The sequence below is a fragment of the Carassius carassius genome, chromosome 16 (assembly GCF_963082965.1).
Source record: "Carassius carassius chromosome 16, fCarCar2.1, whole genome shotgun sequence".
NCBI classification, from domain to species: Eukaryota; Metazoa; Chordata; class Actinopteri; order Cypriniformes; family Cyprinidae; genus Carassius; species Carassius carassius.
In genome coordinates, this window is record NC_081770.1 from 10,963,595 (window position 1) to 10,986,780 (window position 23,186).

Sequence of the window (23,186 nt, forward strand, 5' to 3'; positions counted from 1 at the left end):
GTCCATGCTATGGAAGTCAATGGGGACCAACAATGTGCCCCAATCTTACCCAATAGATCTAGTTTTATCTTCTTGCTTCAAAATAAAAATCATCAAATCCAAACCCATTTGGACAAGAGCTTGCTGATTGTTACAGCAGACAAGGACATGTGTTTAGCTTGAGAGCAAGTACAGTTTAGGTGAGAATGTACATTAGCAAATTAATGTTAGCATACAAATCTAATGTAGCCACAAATGCAGTTTATAGTTAGCCTTTTGGCCCATTATCTACATTAAGAAGAACACTTGGCAAGCTCACAGATTCACATTCACAGCTAACATAACCTAGCACAACTAAAACAAACCCAACTAAAATTCTTCAGAAAACTCTGTTTCATAATTTTTGTGCAGGTCAGTCCAACTATTATCTGCCAGTTTTTCGTGGTGCTAATGAAGCATATCATGTTTTGTTTCAATAGATTGAAGAGATTCAGCCACTCATATAATTTCGGGTCAACATAATTTTTGTTTTTTGAAAACCAAAATTTGCTCAACCCTACTATTAAGAGTACATTAAACTTCTACTCAGAAAGAAAGAAAATACATGTAACGATTAGGAATCCCATTTAAAAGATCCCTGGAGTCTTGCTTTCACTCCCAAGGCTTTACAACAACAGACACTTTTAAAATGCAACAATAATAAATAAATAAATAAATAAATAAAAACTTTGAAAGGGGGCAATGCCAAACAAACTAATTTTATAAAACTAACCTAAAGCAAATAACAATTAAGAAAAATAAAATAAAATAAAAACCTTCCTCCCAGCACCCTCTATGAAAATCAGGAGAAAATGAATAAAACAAAAAGGCACTGCACTTCCCTCCCATTCTTCAACTGAACAGTGCTCAGGAGATAGAAGCCAAACTTAAAAACAAATCACAATTTGACTAATTCACTTAACAATTACAACAAATGAAAACAATAGACAACAACACGAACAGCAAGTTTTAGAAGCTTAAGTAGTAGCACTCACTCATGTCACAAATAAATAAAATACAGTCAAATTTAAAATTGTGGTCACTAAAATGGTTTAAGACCTAATGTAAGACACTGAATGTGATAAACATGAGAAGAATAAACAGATGAACTAAGAATTTATTGAATTTTTGTAAGCTGTTTCAGTGCTTATGTTCAAGTTTGATGTTGTCAGCCAGATTGTTAAGATTGTACACTCATTCTAAAACATTAAATTATTCATATTTATATTTATATTGACTTATGTGTCCTCTCTAGAAGCTTGCATTCTGCAGTGAACAGTGCACTGAAATATCATCACAAAGAGACACAAAATCACTTTCACAATCTTTAACTGTTCTCTTCTGGTGAAATGACCTTCTCATGACCAACTCAATCTGAACCATCTTCAAGAAACGGCTAAAACACATCTCTTCTTGACCCTCCAATCTCACCACACTCTCCAATCTATTTCTATTCTACCTAATTATTTTATTTTTATTTATTATAAAAAGACCCACTAACACTTAAGTTCTCTATTCTTTTTATTTGTTTTATTTTTATTTGTTATAAAAAATAAAATAAAAAACTTGCTACCTCATTAGACTAAACCAGACTTATCACAGAACTTACATCTTATTGCTCTTTTGTTTGATTTGACTGCTTCTATTGTCCTCAATTGTAAGTCACTTTGGATAAAAGCATCTGCTAAATGACTAAATGGAAATGCAAAGATTGTGAAATGTAGTATAAACACCACTAATGAGTAGTGTCTTTCTGCAATAATGTTAACATTTGAAAAATGTCTCTTTATTACTCAAATTTTTTTTTATTGATCCCAGTCAATCAAGAAAATCTTCACTTGATTAATCTGTGTTTGATGTAGATGTTTTTCTTTTCTTCTTCTGTTGAAGACTGGATCTGAATTCATAAACCGGCACAGCAACACCGGCCACGCCCACCAGAGCAGAGAGAGCCAATCGGATCACAGCTTCAGTAAAACCACAGCAGCGACACTTATGAGAGAAGAAATGAGCAACAATAACATAGAAATATTAACAATTTAGTTTATGATAATAGTGCTGTTGGTGTACCTGAACATGGTGGACAGAGTTTACATATGTCCAGATGTGTGGTCTGGTTTCTGATGGGATTGTTGATCACACAGCTGTAGCTGTTTTTCTCCTGATATTCCACCCACTCCAGAGGAAGAGGGAGACTGATGCTGAGATCAGACACACTGATGCTGAACAATAAACTGTTTCCTTTGTACCAGGAGAGAGTCACATGACTCACATTCACCACTGAACACAACAGTGCACATTCATACACTGATGATGATGATGATGATGATGATGATGAAGAACATTGTGAAAAGTCTCTGGTGATGACAGGAACACAAGAGTCTCCTGGTCTTCCTTCTGTTTCCAGCAGGTGTAATGTGTTTCTGCTAAAACACATGCTGATCAATAGTTTCACAGGAATCTTAAGCATCCAGGAACCAAAAGTGACACAAAAGATGCAGATATTTCTGTTTCTCTCTGCAAAAATTTGGGTGAATGCTAAATGTAAACTTATCAAACATATAATTCTATAAATATTTCAACATTAGTTTTAGGCATTTGCTATTTTGAAATATATTGAAAAAATACACCAGATTGTTTTCTTCTTTTCTATATAAATGAATCCTTATTAATCAAAATGACTTTCTGCGTTTTCACTGTTCTGAACATGATTTAATGTGCATTTCGTATAATTTATAATAAAAATATAAGTGATTTTTGTTGCATTTATAGTTATCTTGGATATCACTGTGTGAATGATTTAAACTAAAGGTCAAACATAAATCATCATGGGATCTTAAATGAATTCCTATTATGTTTTATGAGTGATAGACCTGTGATTATCTTATTTTAATTTTTTATTTTATTTTAACTCAGCTGGAGCGCCCAACAAGTGAACAAACATGGAAAAACAAGGCTTTAAAAATGTAGGTTTTTATAACGGTTTAATAATTTTAAAATATTTCCATTTTCTCTTCTATAACTTCCTAAATTAGTTATGTCTGATATTAATGGAACATATAAATATAAAACTAAAACATATAAATTGCAAATATTATACATTTGTTTATGCAGAGGACGTTGCTTTAGCTCTCTTCTGACTGAATATCAAAAACACATTCTGTCATAAATGGCCTTTAAGAGCTGATGTGGCAATTTCAACAATAACCATTTGCTTTCTCAGACATTTGTATATTAATAAACAAACATCTTGTTGTGTATCACTTCTTTTTATTTTGACAATATTATACCTACAATAAAATATTAATATAGTCATAATCTCCATTAATTTATTGCCGATCTTCCTCATGAATGTATTGAAGCTGTTGTAGAAATTACAATTATTGATCAAACTGTTGCTAAAGCATTAGAGAAGGAGAGAAGAGCACAAGCTTTTAAAATATCCACAATCTGTTCAAACATTTTGTCTTAACAAAGATACAACTGAAGCAGATTTTTCAACAGTCTATATGTTCATGAATCTGGATTCTGGATTCATTTAGCAGACACTTTTGTCTTAAATGGTCGTAGGAAGGTGTTGACCACTAGAGTGAAAAAAAAGAAAAGAAAAGATGAATAAGAAGCTGAGAAAGATGCACAGATGTTTGGCCTGATCAAGTATCTCCATTGTCCTGCAGCTTGTAAAACTGTTGTTTGGTTTAGTTTGGTTTTGGTCCAGTGGTTTTCTGCTCTCCACAAACCACAGTGAATCTCCACAGATCATCTAAACCACAGACACAAGCTTCATCAGTCACTGAATCACCACAAGAGATGATTTCAGTAAGAGATGAGTTCAGTACATCATTCTGAATGATACACATCAACAAAACATGTATTTTATGTGAATATAGGGTTTTATGGTGTCTCCTTTATCTATACACCTTTTACCTGTTTCTTTATTATTCTCAGGTAGGTAAGGAAAGTCGACCCTGGACAAAACTATAAGCATTTCAAAAATACTTACAATTTGCTCAGAAGACTTCCCTGTGGTCAGTTCTTGCTTACGGCTCTTAAATTACTACTCTTGCAGACCGTAACTAGTCAATAATAAAATACACGTTTTATTAAAGTTAACAAAAGTTATATCAAAGTACAATGGTAAAGTTACAAAATCAAGGTATAATCAGCTGGTATCAGGCGTCGAGGGATACTGTGCTTGTTCAGTATCCGTCCGTCGAGTCTCTCTCTCAGTCTTTTATACACAGACGTCGAACGCTGGCTCTTCTGATGTCATCACCTGGAGTGCTGCCAACTCCTCTGCCGAGGCTTTCAGTTGTTTACTTCGCATTGCTTTAGCCCTTTTCCTCCTCTTTTTCCTTATAACCGTCTGTGAAATACACCTTAAATACTATATTGTCCATTTATCATAAAAACTATTTCTAATACATAAGTGTTTCTACTCTAAATCAGTCACTACATACATTTCATGCAAGTAAGCAGTTTTCTTAATGTTAGTGAAGTTACACAATACATTTTCCATATAGCATTAATCACAGGTTTACATCTTTGTACTTAAGCAAAAGCATTATTACTACTTAGGTTACAGTACATCTGTTTATAGCAAATTAAGCATTAATCAAGACAGTACAATTGCAAAATCATCATCTCCATTAACAATAGTAACAAGTGATGATTTAAAAGCAGATGAGAGAGAAGAACTGTAAGTGTATAGAGACACTTTAACCTTTAAACACATTGTGATTTAACTTCTGCTAAAACAAGTGCTGATAAACAGTGCTTTCAGAAACTGAAGCTCTCAGGAGCCAAAAAGATCCTGATCCTTCTGAGTTTATATGTGTGAACGTGTGAGAGAGAGACGGAGTGAGAAAACGAGAAGAAACTCACCAGTGCATTTGAAATATTGTTTTTAATACTAAACAATATAATTCAGATCTGCTTTATACAACAAATCAAATCATGTTAAAATATAACAACGGTTTAAAATGACAAAAATGACAGAACAGTACAGAAATAATGAGAGCTTGTTCAGGATCAGGATCATCTGTGTTGACTGAAGAGAAAAATGAATCCTGATGACTCAATATGACTCTCTTCTGCAGGATTACTCTTTTGAATAATTTAACACTACATTTAAAACCATTTACAATTGATTTTTGACAGTTTAAATGTCACTGTGTGAATGATTTAGATGAAAGGTCAAAAGGTCAAACATCACACACAGAGAGTGTGAGAGTGAGAGGAGTGAATGCACAAACACTTTTTTCTATCCTCGATGCCATGACTTGAGACCCTTGAGCAAGGAACCGAAACCCCAACTGCTCCCCATCTGTGTGTGTGTGTGTGTGTGGATGGATTTATTTGTTTATGGATTGTGTATTTATTCAACTGACTCCAATAAAGCATACACACGTGACACTAGATGTCCTCATAACCTCATATATACAGGTCCTTCTCAAAAAATTAGCATATTGTGATAAAGTTCATTATTTTCCATAATGTAATGATAGAAATTAAACTTTCATATATTTTAGATTCATTGCACACCAACTGAAATATTTCAGGTCTTTTATTGTTTTAATACTGATGATTTTCGCATACAGCTCATGAAATCCCAAAATTCCTATCACAAAAAATTTGCATATTTCATCCGACCAATAAAAGAAGTGTTTTTAACACAAAAAAAAGTCAACCTCCAAATAATTATGTTCAGTTATGCACTCAATACTTGGTCGGGAATCCTTTTGCAGAAATGACTGCTTCAATGCGGCGTGGCATGGAGGCAATCAGCCTGTGGCACTGCTGAGGTGTTATGGAGGCCCAGGATGCTTCGATAGCGGCCTTAAGCTCATCCAGAGTGTTGGGTCTTGCGTCTCTCAACTTTCTCTTCACAATATCCCACAGATTCTCTATGGGGTTCAGGTCAGGAGAGTTGGCAGGCCAATTGAGCACAGTAATACCATGGTCAGTAAACCATTTACCAGTGGTTTTGGCACTGTGAGCAGGTGCCAGGTCGTGCTGAAAAATGAAATCTTCATCTCCATAAAGCTTTTCAGCAGATGGAAGCATGAAGTGCTCCAAAATCTCCTGATAGGTAGCTGGATTGACCCTGCCCTTGATAAAACACAGTGGACCAACACCAGCAGCTGACATGGCACCCCAGACCATCACTGACTGTGGGTACTTGACACTGGACTTCAGGTATTTTGGCATTTCCTTCTCCCCAGTCTTCCTCCAGACTCTGGCACCTTGATTTCCGAATGACATGCAAAATTTGTCCAAAAGTCCAGTGCTGCTTCTCTGTAGCCCAGGTCAGGCGCTTCTGCCGCCGTTTCTGGTTCAAAAGTGGCTTGACCTGGGGAATGCGGCACCTGTAGCCCATTTCCTGCACACGCCTGTGCACGGTGGCTCTGGATGTTTCTACTCCAGACTCAGTCCACTGCTTCCGCAGGTCCACCAAGGTCTGGAATCGGTCCTTCTCCACAATCTTCCTCAGGGTCCGATCACCTCTTCTCGTTATGCAGCGTTTTTTGCCACACTTTTTCCTTCCCACAGACTTCCCACTGAGGTGCCTTGATACAGCACTCTGGGAACAGCCTGTTCGTTCAGAAATTCAGTAATGAACCAGGCTGGGAGTTTTTAAAAGCCTCAGGAATCTTTTGCAGGTGTTTAGAGTTAATTAGTTGATTCAGATGATTAGGTTAATAGCTCGTTTAGAGAACCTTTTCATGATATGCTAATTTTTTGAGATTTTGAGTTTTCATGAGCTGTATGCCAAAATCATCAGTATTAAAACAATAAAAGACCTGAAATATTTCAGTTGGTGTGCAATGAATCTAAAATATATGAAAGTTTAATTTTTATCATTACATTATGGAAAATAATGAACTTTATCACAATATGCTAATTTTTTGAGAAGGACCTGTATATTGAAAATAGAAAGGGACCTAGGACGGATCCTTGTGGCACTCCATATTTTACTGATGATAAATGAGATGACTCCCCATTTAAGTAAACAAAATGGTAGCGATCAGACAGGTAGGATCTAAACCATCTTAGAGCCTGCCCTTGAATACCTCAGGAGATAAATGAGGTATTCAAGGGTGCAGTTGAAAGATGGAGCAGTTCCCTCTTTGTCTGGAGAAGGCGTTTTTTATGGACCACAACCAGTAAGTGTATTTTATTATTTAAGTGGGTGCGTTTAACACTTTCTATAACTTATTACACAAAGGGCAACGCTGTTTAGCTTTGTTAACTAGATGTTAGCCCTGGCTGAGCAAAAAAATCGAATGCGATTTTCATGTGCATCTCATCAGTAAAAACGCTCCTGTGATTACAAGTACATCTCTAGCACAAGCTCCTGCCTACTTGCTTCTCTCAAAACTAGTCCAATCGCGTTACCAGGAGGGCAGCATGCGCTCAGCTGCTGTTGAATCACAACACAGGAACCGCTGGCCCAATCAGAACTTGTCACGTATTTCTGAAGGAGGGACTTCATAGAACAAGGAAGTCATCAGCCCGTTTTTATGACAGTGAAAACAGCGGTATACAAATAGGTGAATTGTGTGAAAAATACAGTTTTTTTTATACAGTTATATTGCACACTGTAAACACAATCAAAGCTTCAAAAAAGCGCGAAAAACGGGACCTTTAAAAATCTTTATAATACATTGCTTTTAACTATACCTTCATGGTGTTACATGTATAACACTTTAGCGTAAAATTCAAACATATGACTTTAATAATATTTTTTTTATACATGCATTTTTCCCAAAGTATAATTGCATGATTTACTTAAATGTTAAAATCCACCACACTGCATAAACGAATGCTCACCGACTCCTTCCTTGTTCAAACAAGCTTTAGTCCTGCAGTATCACTTTCCAGGCACAGTTTCTCCACACATCTTGCCAACCTGGTTTCCGTCCTGTGAGTGACTCTGATTCCCTTTATCACCCGATCCTTCTCACCTGGTGACTAATTAGCTGTCTGCAGCTGGGCGCCACACTCAGCGCCAAAACACCCAGGCAGAAAGAGTGTGGTCTGCAGCTCTGCTCAACAATAGCATTCAGATCTGCTTTATATAACATAATCAAATCTTGTTAAAATATAACAACTGTTTAAAATGACAAAAATGGCAGAACAGTACAGAAATAATGAGAGCTTGTTCAGGATCAGGATCAACTGTGTTGACTGAAGAGAGAAATGAATCCTGATGACTCAATATGACTCTCTTCTGCAGGATTACTCTTTTGAATAATTTAATACTACATTTCAAACCATTTACAATTGATTTTTGACAGTTTAATGCCACCGTGTGAATGATTTAGACTAAAGGTCAAAAGGTCAAACATCACACACACTTTTTCTATCCTCAATGCCACGACTTGAGACCCTTGAGCAAGGAACCGAAACCCCAACTGCTCCCCATCTGTGTGTGTGTGTGTGTGAGAAAGAGAGAGAGAGAGAGAGAGAGAGAGAGTGTGTGTTTGAATGTGTGTGTGTGGATGGATTTATTTGTTTATGGATTGTGGATTTATTCAACTGACTTCAGTAACAAAGCACGCACACGTGACTCTGGATGTCATTATATCAGATGACCACTAGATGTCCTCATAACCTCATACACGGTATATGTATAACATACTCAATATGTTACAACTTTCTCTTTCTCTCTCCTGATGAAGCTGCTCTAGCTCTCTCTTGTGACTGAATATGAAAATCGCTCCTCACTCTGATATTTCACATATGTGGAAAATGTGTTAATCACTTTACTTCTTTGATCATTTTTATTCTGATTGACAATCGTGTTGATTTCTTGTACTGTTTGCATTTGGCAAAATGACCCTCTTCCGCATCCTTATTCTTCTTCTTCTTCTTCACTGAAAACGGTTGTGCTGCTTATTCAAATCTAAAATGATGTGGAGGTTTTTTTATGTTTGAACATGATGTTTTGAAAGTTTAGAGTAGAATACATTTTTTAAAAATAGAAATGTGAATTATTTAAAGTAGCAATGTTTATTAATTGTAAACGTAAAGTGTTTTTTGTTTTTAATAATTTTATTGCACAGTTTGTACAGGTACAATACAATGCAAGAAAGGGATCATATTTCATATTTCTATTTTCTTCTACTGCCATCGTGTGCTGAAAAAGATGAAGTGCATTTAAAAATCTTTTCATAGCCGCACTTGAATTCTTGAATTGCAATAAAAGCCTTTTTAGATGATACATTTAAACTGTAAAATTAATAAACAATAAATATAATAAATATAATTTAAAATGTCATATATCAATTGACACGCAACCATTATTATTATTATTATTATTATAAATATTATTATTATGCCACAATTTCATTCGGTGAATAATTACACAAAATCCGATTTTATAGCTCCCTGGGTGTTTATTATTTCAACTAACACAACTAGAAAATTATTTTATTTTATGTACCCAACAGTGTTGGGGAGTAACTAGTTACATGTAACGGCGTTTCGTAATTTAATTACAAAATTATTGTAGCCTAACTGTAATTAGTTACAGTTACTACGAAAAAATGAGTAATTAAATTACAGTTACTTATGAAATTTTTTACGATTACAAAGGGGATTACATTTGAATATTTACACACATCCACATACAGATTTAACTGATTTCTTTCCCAAATTGCACTGACTATTCTGAGACATACCGCCCTAATAATTTCCGGGATGCGGAAACACAGTCTGGTTCGTAGAATCCAGTCATAAAAACGGAATGCCTAACGCAGACGGAATATGCCACATTTTGGATGACTAAATCAAAAGTAGGCCAGTACACTTGAATCAAAACATGACATGGACTAGTGTCTGTGAATATTAAGCCCCAAAAATGCAATATATGACTTGCACATTCTGCGTGTCTGTGGAAATCAGGCACGGATTGGACACCGGGAGAACCGGGACAATTCCCGGTGGCCTGGCAGCCGATTTGACCCCACTATTTAATATCATTGTTGTATAATTGCTTGCCGCGCCTCCGCCAAACGGTCAGACTCAGAGTAATCAATGCGAGAGAGAGAGAGAGAGAGAGAGAGAATAGAGTGGACTGCTGGAGCAGAGAAGCAGAACTCCTGTTCAGGGTTTCAGGTCAGTTTCATCTGTAAAGATGCTTTTTTGTCTTTGTTTTTTTATTTATTTAATCAAGCAGCACGTTGCTCATCAGTCATCACTCAAAATACTATATAAGGGACATCATTATTATCTGTTGTAATGTTACAGTATTACTATAGTAATTTAGTAATTTTTTTATAGGTTTAGGGGGAGCTACGACAGACAACATCACAACCCTTACGAAAATTAACGTTTTAATATTTAACTATAAATCCAGAGAAAATGGTTACTATTGTTTAACTGTGATAACCAAAAATGTAAAATTATTTTACAAATGTATTTATTTAAAAATAAATACAAATCCATTTGCAAAAAAAAAACAAAAAAAAAACAAGGTTATTTTACTTTTATATAGACTAATAAAAGCATGGTTAATTTTTTTAAGGGAAAAACATGACTCGTGTACAGTATTAGGATTTTTCTATAAAGATATTGTAGTATTGTAGAGTATTGTATTGTAAAGTACAGTTTTGTTCAATCTTGAGTATTAAAGTCATGAGAGATATGGATAACAGGGCAAAATAAAGAGACTGAAGAGAAAAATGGAAGTGAAGGTGCAGTTCAGGAGATAACTTTTAATTATTTTGCATGTCCCCAAATTAAAGATTTAAACCTTTTTTTATGTCAGGTCCATACAAAAAATAGTTTTGTCCATGAATTTGTTTGTATGAGTTTGAATTTTCCAGTCTGAATTTTTTTCCCAGTCCGCCCCTCCTGTAAATTAATGGCAAAGACATGGTTTCATTTACTACACATAGGCCTACTGAAGCTCGCAGTGTTTTCAACCTCTGCTGCCTCAATATAGGAGTACACGAGCACATAAACATAATTTCTAGAACTGCTTTGTGTCACTTAATGTGCATTTTACTTATTTTGAGAAAACTATCATCATATACAGAGACAGCAGTTTAAAAAAACACCAATGTTTCAGGAGTTTATTACACAGAATACGTCACACTCTTATTAGATAACTGTATTTAAGTTGATGTAGGCCTATGTGTAGTAAATGAAACCATGTCTTTGCCATTAATTTACAGGAGGGGCGGACTGGGAAAAAAATTCAGACTGGAAAATTGAAACTCATACAAACAAATTCATGGACAAAACTATTTTTTTGTATGGACCTGACATAAAAAAAGGTTTAAATCTTTAATTTGGGGACATGCAAAAAAATTAAAAGTTCTCTCCTGAACTGCACCTTCACTTACATTTTTCTCTTCAGTCTCTTTATTTTGCCCTGTTATCCATCTCTCTCATGACTTTAATCCTCAAGATTGAACAAAACTATACTTTACAATACAATACTCTACAATACTACAATATCTTTATAGAAAAATGCAAATGGATTTGTATTTATTTTTAAATAAATACATTTGTAAAATAATTTTACATTTTTGGTTATCACAGTTAAACAATAGTAACCATTTTCTCTGGATTTATAGTTAAATATTAAAATGTTAATTTTCGTAAGGGTTGTGATGTTGTCTGTCGTAGCTCCCCCTAAACCTATAAAAAAATCTGAATTTTTTTCAGCTAAATTACTACTGTAACATTACAACTGATAATAATGATGTCCCTTATATAGTATTTTGAGTGATGACTGATGAGCAACGTGCTGCTGCTTGATTAAATAAATAAAAAAACAAAGACAAAAAAGCATCTTTACAGATGAAACTGACCTGAAACCCTGAACAGGAGTTCTGCTTCTCTGCTCCAGCAGTCCATATCTCTCTCTATCTCTCTCTCTCTCTCTCTCTCTCTCTCTCTCTCTCTCTCTCTCTCTCTCTCTCTCTCTCTCTCTCTCTCTCTCTCTCTCTCTCTCTCTCTCTCTCTCTCTCTCTCTCTCTCTCTCTCTCTCTCTCTCTCGCATTGATTACTCTGAGTCTGATCCAAACCGTTTGGCGGAGGCGCGGAGAGCGCGCGAGTCATGACTAACAATTCATGATTTATTAGAGATTTAATTATCAAATTGCGGATTTGCAAATGATCGCTTTAGTACATTCGGCAGGCAATTATACAACAATGATATTAAATAGTGGGGTCAAATCGGCTGCCAGGCCACCGGGAATTGTCCCGGTTCTCCCGGTGTCCAGTCCGCGCCTGATTTCCACAGACACGCAGAATGTGCAAGTCATATATTGCATTTTTGGGGCTTTATATTCACAGACACTAGTCGATGTCATGTTTTGATTCAAGTGTACTGGCCTACTTTTGATTTAGTCATCCAAAATGTGGCATATTCCGTCCGCGTTAGGCATTCCGTTTTTATGACTGGATTCTACGAACCAGACTGTATTTCCGCATCCCGGAAATTATTAATCCCGGAAATTATTAGGGCGGTATGTCTCAGAATAGTCAGCGCAATTTGGGAAAGAAATCAGTTAAATCTGTATGTGGATGTGTGTAAATATTCAAATGTAATCCCCTTTGTAATCGTTAAAAATTTCATAAGTAACTGTAATTTAATTACTCATTTTTTCGTAGTAACTGTAACTAATTACAGTTACAATAATTTTGTAATTAAATTACGTAACGCCGTTACATGTAACTAGTTACTCCCCAACACTGTCTGTAACCTATTACATTTCCAAAGTAACCGTCCCAACACTGGTACCCAACAATATTTGAGTCTCATCCACACTGCCAGATGCGCTTGTGGAGATTTGTGGTGCTGGCCCGTGCGAGAATATAACCGAGCGTTACGAAACTGACTGCGTGAGGCCGGTGGCACACTGTCTGCGTGGCGTGAGTGTGACTGTAGGTGACATAAGCTGTGGTCAATTAATTCTGTGACATTACATAACATGTTAAACAGTTGTCATAAAGGTTATAAAGCTCGTGTTAATTATTTGAAAAGACTAAATGTATATAATAAAATATAGTTTTTTTTTTTAAATTATCGTTTCCTTGAAATCATCGCCTCACACTCCATCCCAGTAGCTGGCGGAATATGCACCAAAAACTGGTTTGCCGATCGCCATAAAACATCAAAAGAAGAAGAAGCTGTATGCGCGCGGCGTGATTTTTTTTCCCAAACCAGTTGAGCACAAACCACGCCCCCTACGCCAAAAAACCCCACCCCGCAGCCATGACTCACGTCTCTAGGTCGATTTCATTGGTCAACTCTATCACAGTGCTTATTGCTACACTGCGTTGAAACAAACGAACAAATTTTAATATAATCATAGATAAATGGATATAATATCCAAAACAAAAATAAAAGGGTGTACAAAATTAAAAAAAATAGTGAATAAAGTTACATAATGTAGGCTGCTATAAAACAGGTTCACAGAGTAGCTTAATACTGATATATATACCGGTATATATAATTTAGTATAGCAAACAATATGACCTCCTTACCTGCATTCCAAGCCCAGAATGCAAAACTTTAGGTGCATTTTTGACTTAAAGTGGCATCAATGTAACCCAATAACAATTTAAAAGCATGTCTTTGTTTGCCTTTTTGCGTGATGATTAGTAATAATCAACTTGCTGACTTGCCATAGAATGCTTTATTTATCAATTACATAGATAAAATACAAAAATGTCCTGGTACACAAAAACATTACATGCAATTCACAATTGCTATAAAAACTTTTGAAAAAATGTTCTGTGCAGTTAATATTTTTAACAAGTTTCCAAAAATGATTTAAAAAATGGCTACATAACCTGCAGTCTGGATCTAAATTTCATAAATAATACTATGTTTGCATTAACTAATCTACTAAATAACCATTTTTAAACACACTCACACACACACACACACACACACACACACACACACACACACTCACCCAAATATTTTTATGCTTGATGTGAGTAATTCATTGCCACAGATTCTGACAATTTGTGGCGAACCCTGACAGCCCTTTTCCCTGTATATCTGCTGTAGTCATGCTCTGAACCAGAACTGCATTTTCTGGGGCGTCCAGCTGTCAAACGCTGCCTAGAACCAGTCTTAGCTGTTCTTCTGGCCACTGCTGTTGGCTGACAGCCAATAATAGGACCTGGTCGTCTAGCAGCTCGTCTTAATACTGCTGCACGTTTTGATACAGACATCCCTTTACCAAAGCAGTAAAATGCAGAGATCAGTTGGGTCTGGTTGTGCTGCATCTTTTCAAGCTGCTTGGCCATTTTAGACATGGCATTACTGTAGTCTGGGTTTTCAGCCATTTCACTGAGCAGTCTCAGCATCCGTTTCACAGGAGACTGAGGTAAAGATGCTGTTTAAAGAGACAACAATAAAAAACTATTATAAAACAACAAACACCCACAAATGCCTAATAAAAGTAATTCTGTTTGAAAACACTGTTCTCAACAACAGGAATCACACAGTCCTGTTTAAATATATGCCTATACAGTCATCTAGTGGTTATACTACAGTATTGCACTTGATTACATGTATCTCTTTCTATGAATCTGCCTCCATTCATTGGATTTTAAATACCTTTGTTTTAATTTACCTACTTTTAACTTACTGGATTAATAAAAAAAAAATTAAAAAAAATAGCATAAAATGTTTTTTAATAATTTTCTTTTTTTTTACAGAAATAAATGGTGTATAATTGAATACAGAATATTGTTTAGTAGTAGATCCCCTCAAAATAATAAAAAGCTCACACTTAAGACCAAAAAGGTTAAAGCAAGAATACCAAACGGCAGACCATGCCAACGTGTGCAAAGTTAAAAAAATCAAACATCTGACATAATTTACTCAGCATAAGGTTGTTCCAAATATACATAGCATGGAAAAATTACAATGCAACTATACTACAGCAACTGTTTGATTACCAACCAATAACCATTTTAAGGTGAACTATCCATTTAAGGACCCCAAAATGCCCCAAACGGTTGGTAAAAAAACAAAGAAAAAGTTAGGGCCCAAATAAGCATCTATACAGAATTGTTAATGTAACTTTAAGCTTAATTGACTCACCTCCCTCTGAGTTACCCTGAACACAGGGATGGTTGGAGTATGGGTCCCCTTGCATAGGTGATATCTGTTGCAGTTGTGTAGAGCTGGTCGAAGACAGGTCCAGCTGACGTGACTCTACAATTCAAAAGATACAGATAGACAAATTGAAATGTTACAAGATTGTTTCTGTTCAATATGCCACCATAAGAAAGAAAAGAAAATACATAAAAAAACAGCACCATCCCTCCCTTTATACTGACCATCATCTTCAGCACTGAGATGATACTGATGATCAGAAGTGCAGGTTTCTTGCTTCGGAGGCATGTCTAAAAAAAAATGTATACTAATGTTGCACTGCTGTACTAGTTGTTTTGTTAAGAATTAAGCATGTTTGATGAAGTTTCTTTGTCCCACTTGAACTTCCTTACCTGGAGCTAATGTGCTAGGCGTTGGCATATTTTGCCGTAAAGGGTTTAGAAAGTCAAGAGAAACTGAGGCTGTGAAGATGATGAACAAGACATATAATTAATATAATAATTTAATAGTTAAAATATCTAAAGAAGAAAGTTTTTAAAAACAGCATCAGTCAGTGTGTGTGACAACCTATGGTACTAAGAAATAATTACCTTTTGTTATTTTCAGCAGCTCAGCCCTCATTTCAGCTGTTGTGGGAAGAAAGTTGATGGAGGTGATGTTGTAATTTTGCACTACTGCTGCCTGGTGTTTGTATGGTGCCCCACTATGGCCAACTGGACAAGTGCAGAGCTCCAACTCCATGTCCACTGTATATGTGTGCCCTGATGTGGATGATCTCACCTGAAATTTCTTTTCTCCAACCTAACAGTGACATAAAGACAAAAATACAGACATATTGGATGTTTCTCAATTATAAAAATGCACAGAACGGACCTGCATTCTCGCGTAGGCTGGTCTTGCCAGACTATTGCTTTAAAGAATTAACATCTGAAGGACAATAGGACACAGAACACATCTTTGTGAGAATCGAGATGCACAGTGATCTGGTTGCTCAACTTACCATTCCAGCAGTTAAGAGAGAGACAGCACAACAAATTACATATTACTTCACAGATGTTATAACCTACTACAACACTGGGTTACATTGTTTATTTTATTTTAAATATTTTTATTTTGCTGCACGTATTTGTGAATGTGTATACAAATTGAATGGTACTAAAGCTTTGTCGATGTTAAGATTATTTTAAATATACCAATAAAAAGTACTGCAGGATTTATTTAGGTCTCTATCACTTTATTAAATTTGTGTAAAACAAAAGGACAAATGTTTACTTTTTACATCAGATCATTTTTATGTGTCCTCTGTACCTGCATTCTTATTGGAGTTTAACTTTGACAGTTGATGATGACAGTATGAAAACACAAGACTTAAAAGGCTTAAAAACACATTTAGAGAAACAACCGTTTGAAAAATTAACCAACAAGTTTTTTTTAATGATCCATAATTAAAAATTACATTTTACCTGAGAAATATCAGATGCTTTGATATTACTTTGTGTAGCAAGAAATCTTGACCGGTGGAATGCCTCCCAATGGCCAAGAGCAACGTCTGTCACACGTGCTTCATAGTACATCTCTAGTCGGGTAATGAAAAGGTTGAATAATTGAGGCAGGTTGAATGCTTTTGTCCTATGAAGTATTTTGTCTTTCAAGACACGCATTGCAGCCTCCACATAGTTATTGGTTTGGTTGCCACGTGTTGGCAAGTCCCTCCTATAACTGAGAGCCCAACTCTCACGTCGACTGTAAAGATTCTGTAGATAGGTCAGGAACTTCCTGTATCTGTAATGGGTAAACAGAAATTGTAAAGAATAAATACAATACAATAAAACCCTCAGAATAGGCCTCGGGAGGGTAAATGCATCAGAAGTACTACTAAAATATTTAAGCTACCTCTAACGGTCTACTATTTTCTCTACCTGGTGGTCAAAGGGTTGTCAAGGGCTTGCTGGTAGAGTAATTCAACTGTACTCATCTCCCTGGCATAAAGCATGTCTTTTACTATGCTGAACATTGTCTGCCTGTCCTTCATCTCAACTTCGTGTTCTTTGTTCCACAACCACCTCCACACAGCTTGGAGAAGATGAAATATGCAGAGCAGTTGTGTGGCTTCAGGAAAGACCTGTGCTATAGCTCCCTTCTCAGCCTTTGAGTCATCTGTCAAAAACACACGAGGGCCTGCCTCACCTCGCCCTCCAAAGGCATAATTTTTCAGCAAGGACTTCAGCAGCTCTAATCCCTCACTAATTGTCTTCTCATCTTCTGACTGTGTTATCACTATCCCAAGAGGAAGACCACCTGCACAGGTGTGTGTGAGGAGGAGAAACACCCTGCAGTTCTCCCGGTCCATGTTACCAGATGAATCCATAAAACACATTTCTCCACTATTTGAGAGACTGTGTGTTTGTTTCATCAATGGGGAACAAATGGCTACAAGTGGTGTTCCTGCTGAAGATATTTTAAGCTTGGCGCAGGTGTCATTACAGGCTGCATTGTAGGATTCTACCTGCCTTTCCAAAGCCGCTAGCATTCCCTCCCCACTTTGCTCTCCAAACTCCTGCTTTTTCAACTTCTGATACAGTCTGCAAATTAAAATTGTCTTGACTAAATAAGTTCGTCAAAGCAACTGATTTGCACCAAGTGAAATTTCACATACCTGTAGCAAAACTGAAGGTCTGGGCAAATGGCACGGTTGGCTGAGACGTATACATATTTGTTGCCATGCTCAGCCAACAGGTCACTTTTAAGTACAGCCAGAGCTGTCGTTGGACTGTGCACAACCTCAAACAACTGTGTCAGGGTTTCAATTGCCTTGACCCCTACATCCTTGTGCCTCAGTGCCTCCGCAACAAAGATGTTATGATTGTGTACATTGTACAAACGCACCGAAGTTGGGTAAGTAGGTATATGGGGATCAATGCTCCTGAAAAATAAAAACAAATCACACAAAGAAGCAAGCAAAAGCACTTATTTTATCCAATCTTGACATTTCTAACCCACCTACTAGTTCCTCCCCTTTTGTCTGTAGTCTTCACCAGAGTGCAAACCATTTTTGCCTCACAGCATGTATTTTTTGATAGCCGCCTTTGATTAGCCGTGTCTGATCGGACATAAACATTGTGCTGGCACCTGTAATGAGCCTAAAGATAGACATAATATGAACGTTTAAATATGTATAGAAGTATGCACAAATCTTAGACATGTTAATTTTTTTATTTAGTTATTTATATATTTTACATTACTCTGGCAATAGAAAATTATGTCCAAACTTACATTTTGCCATTAATTGTAATTATTATTATTATTATTATTACTCCTTTAGTTGTCCAGGAAAACATCTCATTGACATATAAGATCTCTTCTTCCAGGGAGAAAATTGCAACAAGTCCAACAGCAAAAAGTATGGACTACACAGAAATCTGATCTAAGTTTCAACAGTCCAACAGGGATTCCATGAAGAAACAAAAAAAGACAGGCTACATACTGTGCAAATATCTCCAAGACCTTTGGATAAATCAACCTGCAAAGCTAAAAAAATTGAAAAATGTATACGCATTTGTGAAAATTGCTGTAAATTGATGATGCTTTCAGAAATAATGTCATAAATTATGTATTTTTATTAAATAATGTCATGAACACATTTTTTATTAATGTTTTAGATTTTATTATTTAGATTTTCAGGTATATTTCTCCAAGTGTATTGGAGATTTTGCCACAGGTTTTAGTGTCTCTCCATTTTTTCACCTCTTTATGCAATCCCAGATGGACTAGATGATGGTGAGATTTGATCTATGTGTGAACCATATGATTTCAGATCCCCTGTGCATACAAAAATCCATCCATCCATCCATCTCACTTGTCCTAAGGTTATACAAATACTGGAGTCTACAGATAGCAAGTCCATCACAGGGATACAAATCTCACTGGACTATTTCAATTAATGGTAAAAGTCAGTGTTAACTGATATTACTTACTGGCAGAATAAAGTGAAATATAGATAAAACATATATAAATAATGGTCTTGAAATTTGGGGGAAGAATCTAATGTGCCTTTTGCACAGTACAATTCTGTATGTTAACAAAATTTACTGTAAAGTCATTTTCAGTGTAACTAATGGTCTTACACTTATATAGTGTAAAGATGAATTAAATTATTTGATATTACCTTATAAAGTACACGTTGTCCCTTATTTGGTTTTGTCACTGCCACTCTCCAACTCACTCGTGATGATTCACTAAGCTTTCCCACCCATTCCTTTACTTCACAAATTTCTGTCAATGCAATTCTTAGTGATGCCTCAAAACTTGTGTGGTCCAGGTGTGAGTCGCCTTCTGTAGTGCACAAACGATAGGTGCACAAGTGATATTTATACCCAGGAGGCAACCAGTTCTGTAAAAGTAAAAAGAAGTCACCAAACAGAAAATTTACCCATTAGTATTATAACTGAGACGGCCCAACGTTTAGACACATAACAGTAAACCAAGTTTATTTAACAAATAAAATTAAATTAAAATACTAGTGTCCAAAAACTTTTGCACAGTAGTGTGTGTGTATACACGGCCATGCAAAACTTTGGTATCAGTAAGACTTATGTTTTTAAATAAGTCAAGGCTGCATTTGATGATAAAAAATACAGAAAAAAAACAATAATCTTGCAAAATATTATGACAATATAAAACAAAGTTTCCTTCTTAAATATATATTAAACTGTCATTTATTTCTGTGACGTGCAGCTGTATTTTCACCATCATTACTCCAGTCTTCAGTGTCACATGTTCCTTCAGAAATTATTCTTATATGATGATTTATTATCAATGTTGGAAACTGTTGTGCTACTTAATATTTTATTTGGAACCTTTGATACTTTTTTTTCAGGATTCTTTGTTGAATAAAAAGTTTAAAAGAAGTGCATTTATTCAAAATATAAATCTTTTATAAAATGTTAATATTTGCTATCACTTGGTATTAATTTAACACTGAATAAACAACTTGCTGAATAACATTTTTTATTTCTTTCAAAAAAAAATTACTGAGCCCAAACTTTAGAACTGCAGAGTATATTGTTAGAAAAGATTACTATTTTGAATAAATGCTCTTCTTTTTAACTTTTTATTCATCAAAGAATCCTGAAAAAAGTATCACAGGTTCCAAAAAAATATTAAGTAGCACAACAGTTTCCAACATTGATAATAAATCAGCATATTAGAATAATCTTTTTGAGGAAATGACACTGAAGACTGGAGTAATAATGCTGAAAATTCAGCTTTGATCACAAGAATAAATTAGATTTAGAAAACGTAGAAAAAATTATTTTACACCATAATAATATTTAACAATAGAATTTCTTTCCCTGTATTTTTTGATCAAATGAATGCAACCTTGATGAGCATAAGAAACAACAGTAAAAATGAATAAGTAAATAAATAAAATAAAAAATAATAATTAATTTTTATCACAAATTTTTGTGTGTGTGTGTGTGTGCTCTTGTTTTTGTGACATATCAGGTCACAACTCTGTATAATGACATGGGTATGACACAGGTATTACAAGGAGAGGGTGACTTATGAGGACATAACCCATGTCCCCATTTTTCAAAACACTTATAAACCATACAGAATGAGTTTTTTTGAGAAAGTAAAAATGCACAGTTACTTGTGAGGGTTAGGGTTAGGTGTAGGGTTGGTGTAGGGCCATAGAATATACAGTTTGTACAGTATAAAAACCATTACACCTATGGGATGTCCCCACTTTTCACAAAAACAAACATGCGTGTATGTGTTTGCAAGTATGATTTATTCTTAAGCAATATTTTTATCAGTTTTCTATCAGCTGAGACCTTTAAAGTTTATCCAGGGGTATTTATTTTATTTTCTTTCCTTTATATAGGGCATTTTCCCATTAATCTCATTAATACTTTTATTTCAAATTCTTACATTTGATCCATGAATACAATTTATAATAATGCGATTATCTATACCTATAAAATGTAATAATTTACACTGAAAAATACAACTGTATTAAATAATATCATGTGATTATTTTAAATATTTTTTTATATATAAAAAACAAGAAATTATGGTGGAAATTATACTTTTCAACGAAATTAAAATGCCAGTAGGTGCCAGTAGTGAGCGTTTAATAAATGAGTTGAATATCATGTCATTGAGTAAAATATATAAATATGTAACTGGGTTTATTTATTTTTATTTTTTACTGAGATCATATTTTTACCTTCAGATGTACGGCTTGGTCTTCACCACAGCCAAAACATGCGCACTCTCCTGAGAGCGAACCTAATGAATAAGATAAAGTTCAAATGAAAACTTTAATAATACATGTAAAAACTCACACTGAGACCTACAAATACTTCTAATAATAAAATGTTATGGAAAATAACTGTTTACCGTTAGTCAGCGACGGATCCATCAACGACTTTGATTGACGTCCACACTTCTTCTTCTCAGGTGACGTAAAAGAGTTGACCAATGAAATCGACCTAGAGACGTGAGTCATGGCCGCGGGTGGGGTTTTCGCATAGGGGGGCGTGGTTTGCGCTCAACTGGTTTGGGAAAAAAAAATCACGCGTATGCGCGACGGGCGCCGCCATCTTAGTTTGTGCTGCAGTGCAGCCACAGTTCAGAGAATCGGATCTGTTGGATTTACAACACGTGAATTCATCCACTTCTCCCGAAATACATAAAAGTAAGTGGCTGTTGAACTGGGAGAATAATAGAGTAAACTTTAAAGTTACTTACACAATGTGTATCTGATATGAATAAAACGTGTCTAATTATAATGGAAATTATTATTATTGCCTCTTCCTTTGACATCAGTGTGATGTCAACGCGCGAGAGCACATTTTGTCCATTAGTGATGTGTCGTTCTTGACCGATTCGTTCATTTTGAACGAATCTTTACGACTCGGGAAGAACGAGTCGTCTCGGGGAGTGATTCGTTCAGTCGCGCATGCGCATTATTCTATAGGTTCTGTTCTAGTAGTAGTGATTCACCTGTCAGTCAAGGCAGTCTTGAGCCGGAAAGAGAATTGATTAGTTCATAGTTCGGGTCTATCGGGTTTTTGACTCGTTCCTTAATCACGTGACAGCCCCATACGCTTACCCAATGCAGTCTGAGCCGGAAAGAGAATTGATTAGTTCATAGTTCGGGAGTTCCGGGCAAGATGGCGGACCAGGTGCATCTCGTGTTCTGAGCTCTGTGAGATAGTCCCAGTATTTATTTGCGTTCTGTAATCCATTCGTTATTATTTTGCCATTTTATTTAACTTTATGTCCTCTAACTTTCAATACTGTTAGTATTTGAAAATAAGTGCACCATGACGTCGAAAAAGAGTTCTACTCTAACCCGCTGCAGCGAGGCAATGGACCATGAATATGCTGTAAGAATGGAAGACTCCACTGAAAAGACTAAAAGGAAAGACCCCTTTTCACCGATGAAGAATCCTCCAGCAGCTAAGAAGAAAGACACTGGGTCAGAAGGTAAAGAGAGCATGAATGCTATCTTGGATGCTATTAAGCATCTAACCGATAAAGTTGACTCATTTGGCTCTCAACTTCAGCAAAATGCTGCAATGCTAGCTAGTATTGTGAAGACGGTTGAGTTTAATGCAGCAGAAATTAAAGACTGTAAATCCCAGTTGCAAACTACTGGTCGAGAAGTTTCGGTGTTAAAGAAAGGTAATGAAGAGCTAAGGGAACGGATCTTAGAACTAGAACGGTACAAGCGCCGCTGGAATCTCAGAATTCGTGGAATAAAAGAAAAGGAAGGAGAAGATATACGCATGGTGGTTACCGACTTGCTGGTGAAAATCTCCCCGTCATGGTCCCCGAACATCAACTACATCGTTGATACAGTCCACCGCGTGGGAAGACGTGAAGAAAATAAAACAAGGCACGTTATTATTCAATTCACTCAAAGAATACACCGAGATGCGTTGTGGCGGATGACCAAAGACCTCACCATATGTAAAGATCTTGGAATCGGCTTCCTGGAAGATTTCTGTAAGGCTGATAGAGATCTGCGGGCGGCGTTGTGGCCAAAGATACAGCAAGC

General features: G+C 35.9%; 2 protein-coding genes across 6 annotated transcripts in view; both read right to left on the reverse strand.

Annotated features, from left to right (window-relative positions):
• The window catches only part of LOC132160252 (uncharacterized), an 849,275-nt gene that overhangs the window by 309,127 nt on the left and 516,962 nt on the right, over positions 1-23,186 (reverse strand). The gene's annotated exons all lie outside the window — the stretch shown is intronic.
• On the reverse strand, positions 13,648-21,573 carry LOC132160262 (uncharacterized). 4 transcript variants are annotated; one of them, XM_059570003.1, is made up of 11 exons: positions 21,521-21,566; positions 21,348-21,409; positions 18,600-18,635; positions 18,116-18,255; positions 17,772-18,038; positions 16,579-16,897; positions 15,706-15,916; positions 15,508-15,576; positions 15,319-15,405; positions 15,101-15,214; positions 13,648-14,387 (listed from the first exon to the last, which is right to left on the reverse strand). In XM_059570003.1, the coding sequence occupies exons 1-11, from the start codon at positions 21,540-21,542 to the stop codon at positions 13,969-13,971; spliced, it is 1,746 nt and encodes a 581-aa protein (XP_059425986.1). In that variant the 5' UTR covers positions 21,543-21,566; the 3' UTR covers positions 13,648-13,968. The 4 variants fall into 4 exon arrangements, with proteins under 4 accessions (XP_059425986.1, XP_059425987.1, XP_059425988.1 ...); XM_059570004.1 differs by having other exon boundaries at positions 15,340-15,405; positions 21,521-21,563; XM_059570005.1 differs by lacking the exon at positions 18,600-18,635 and having other exon boundaries at positions 21,521-21,573.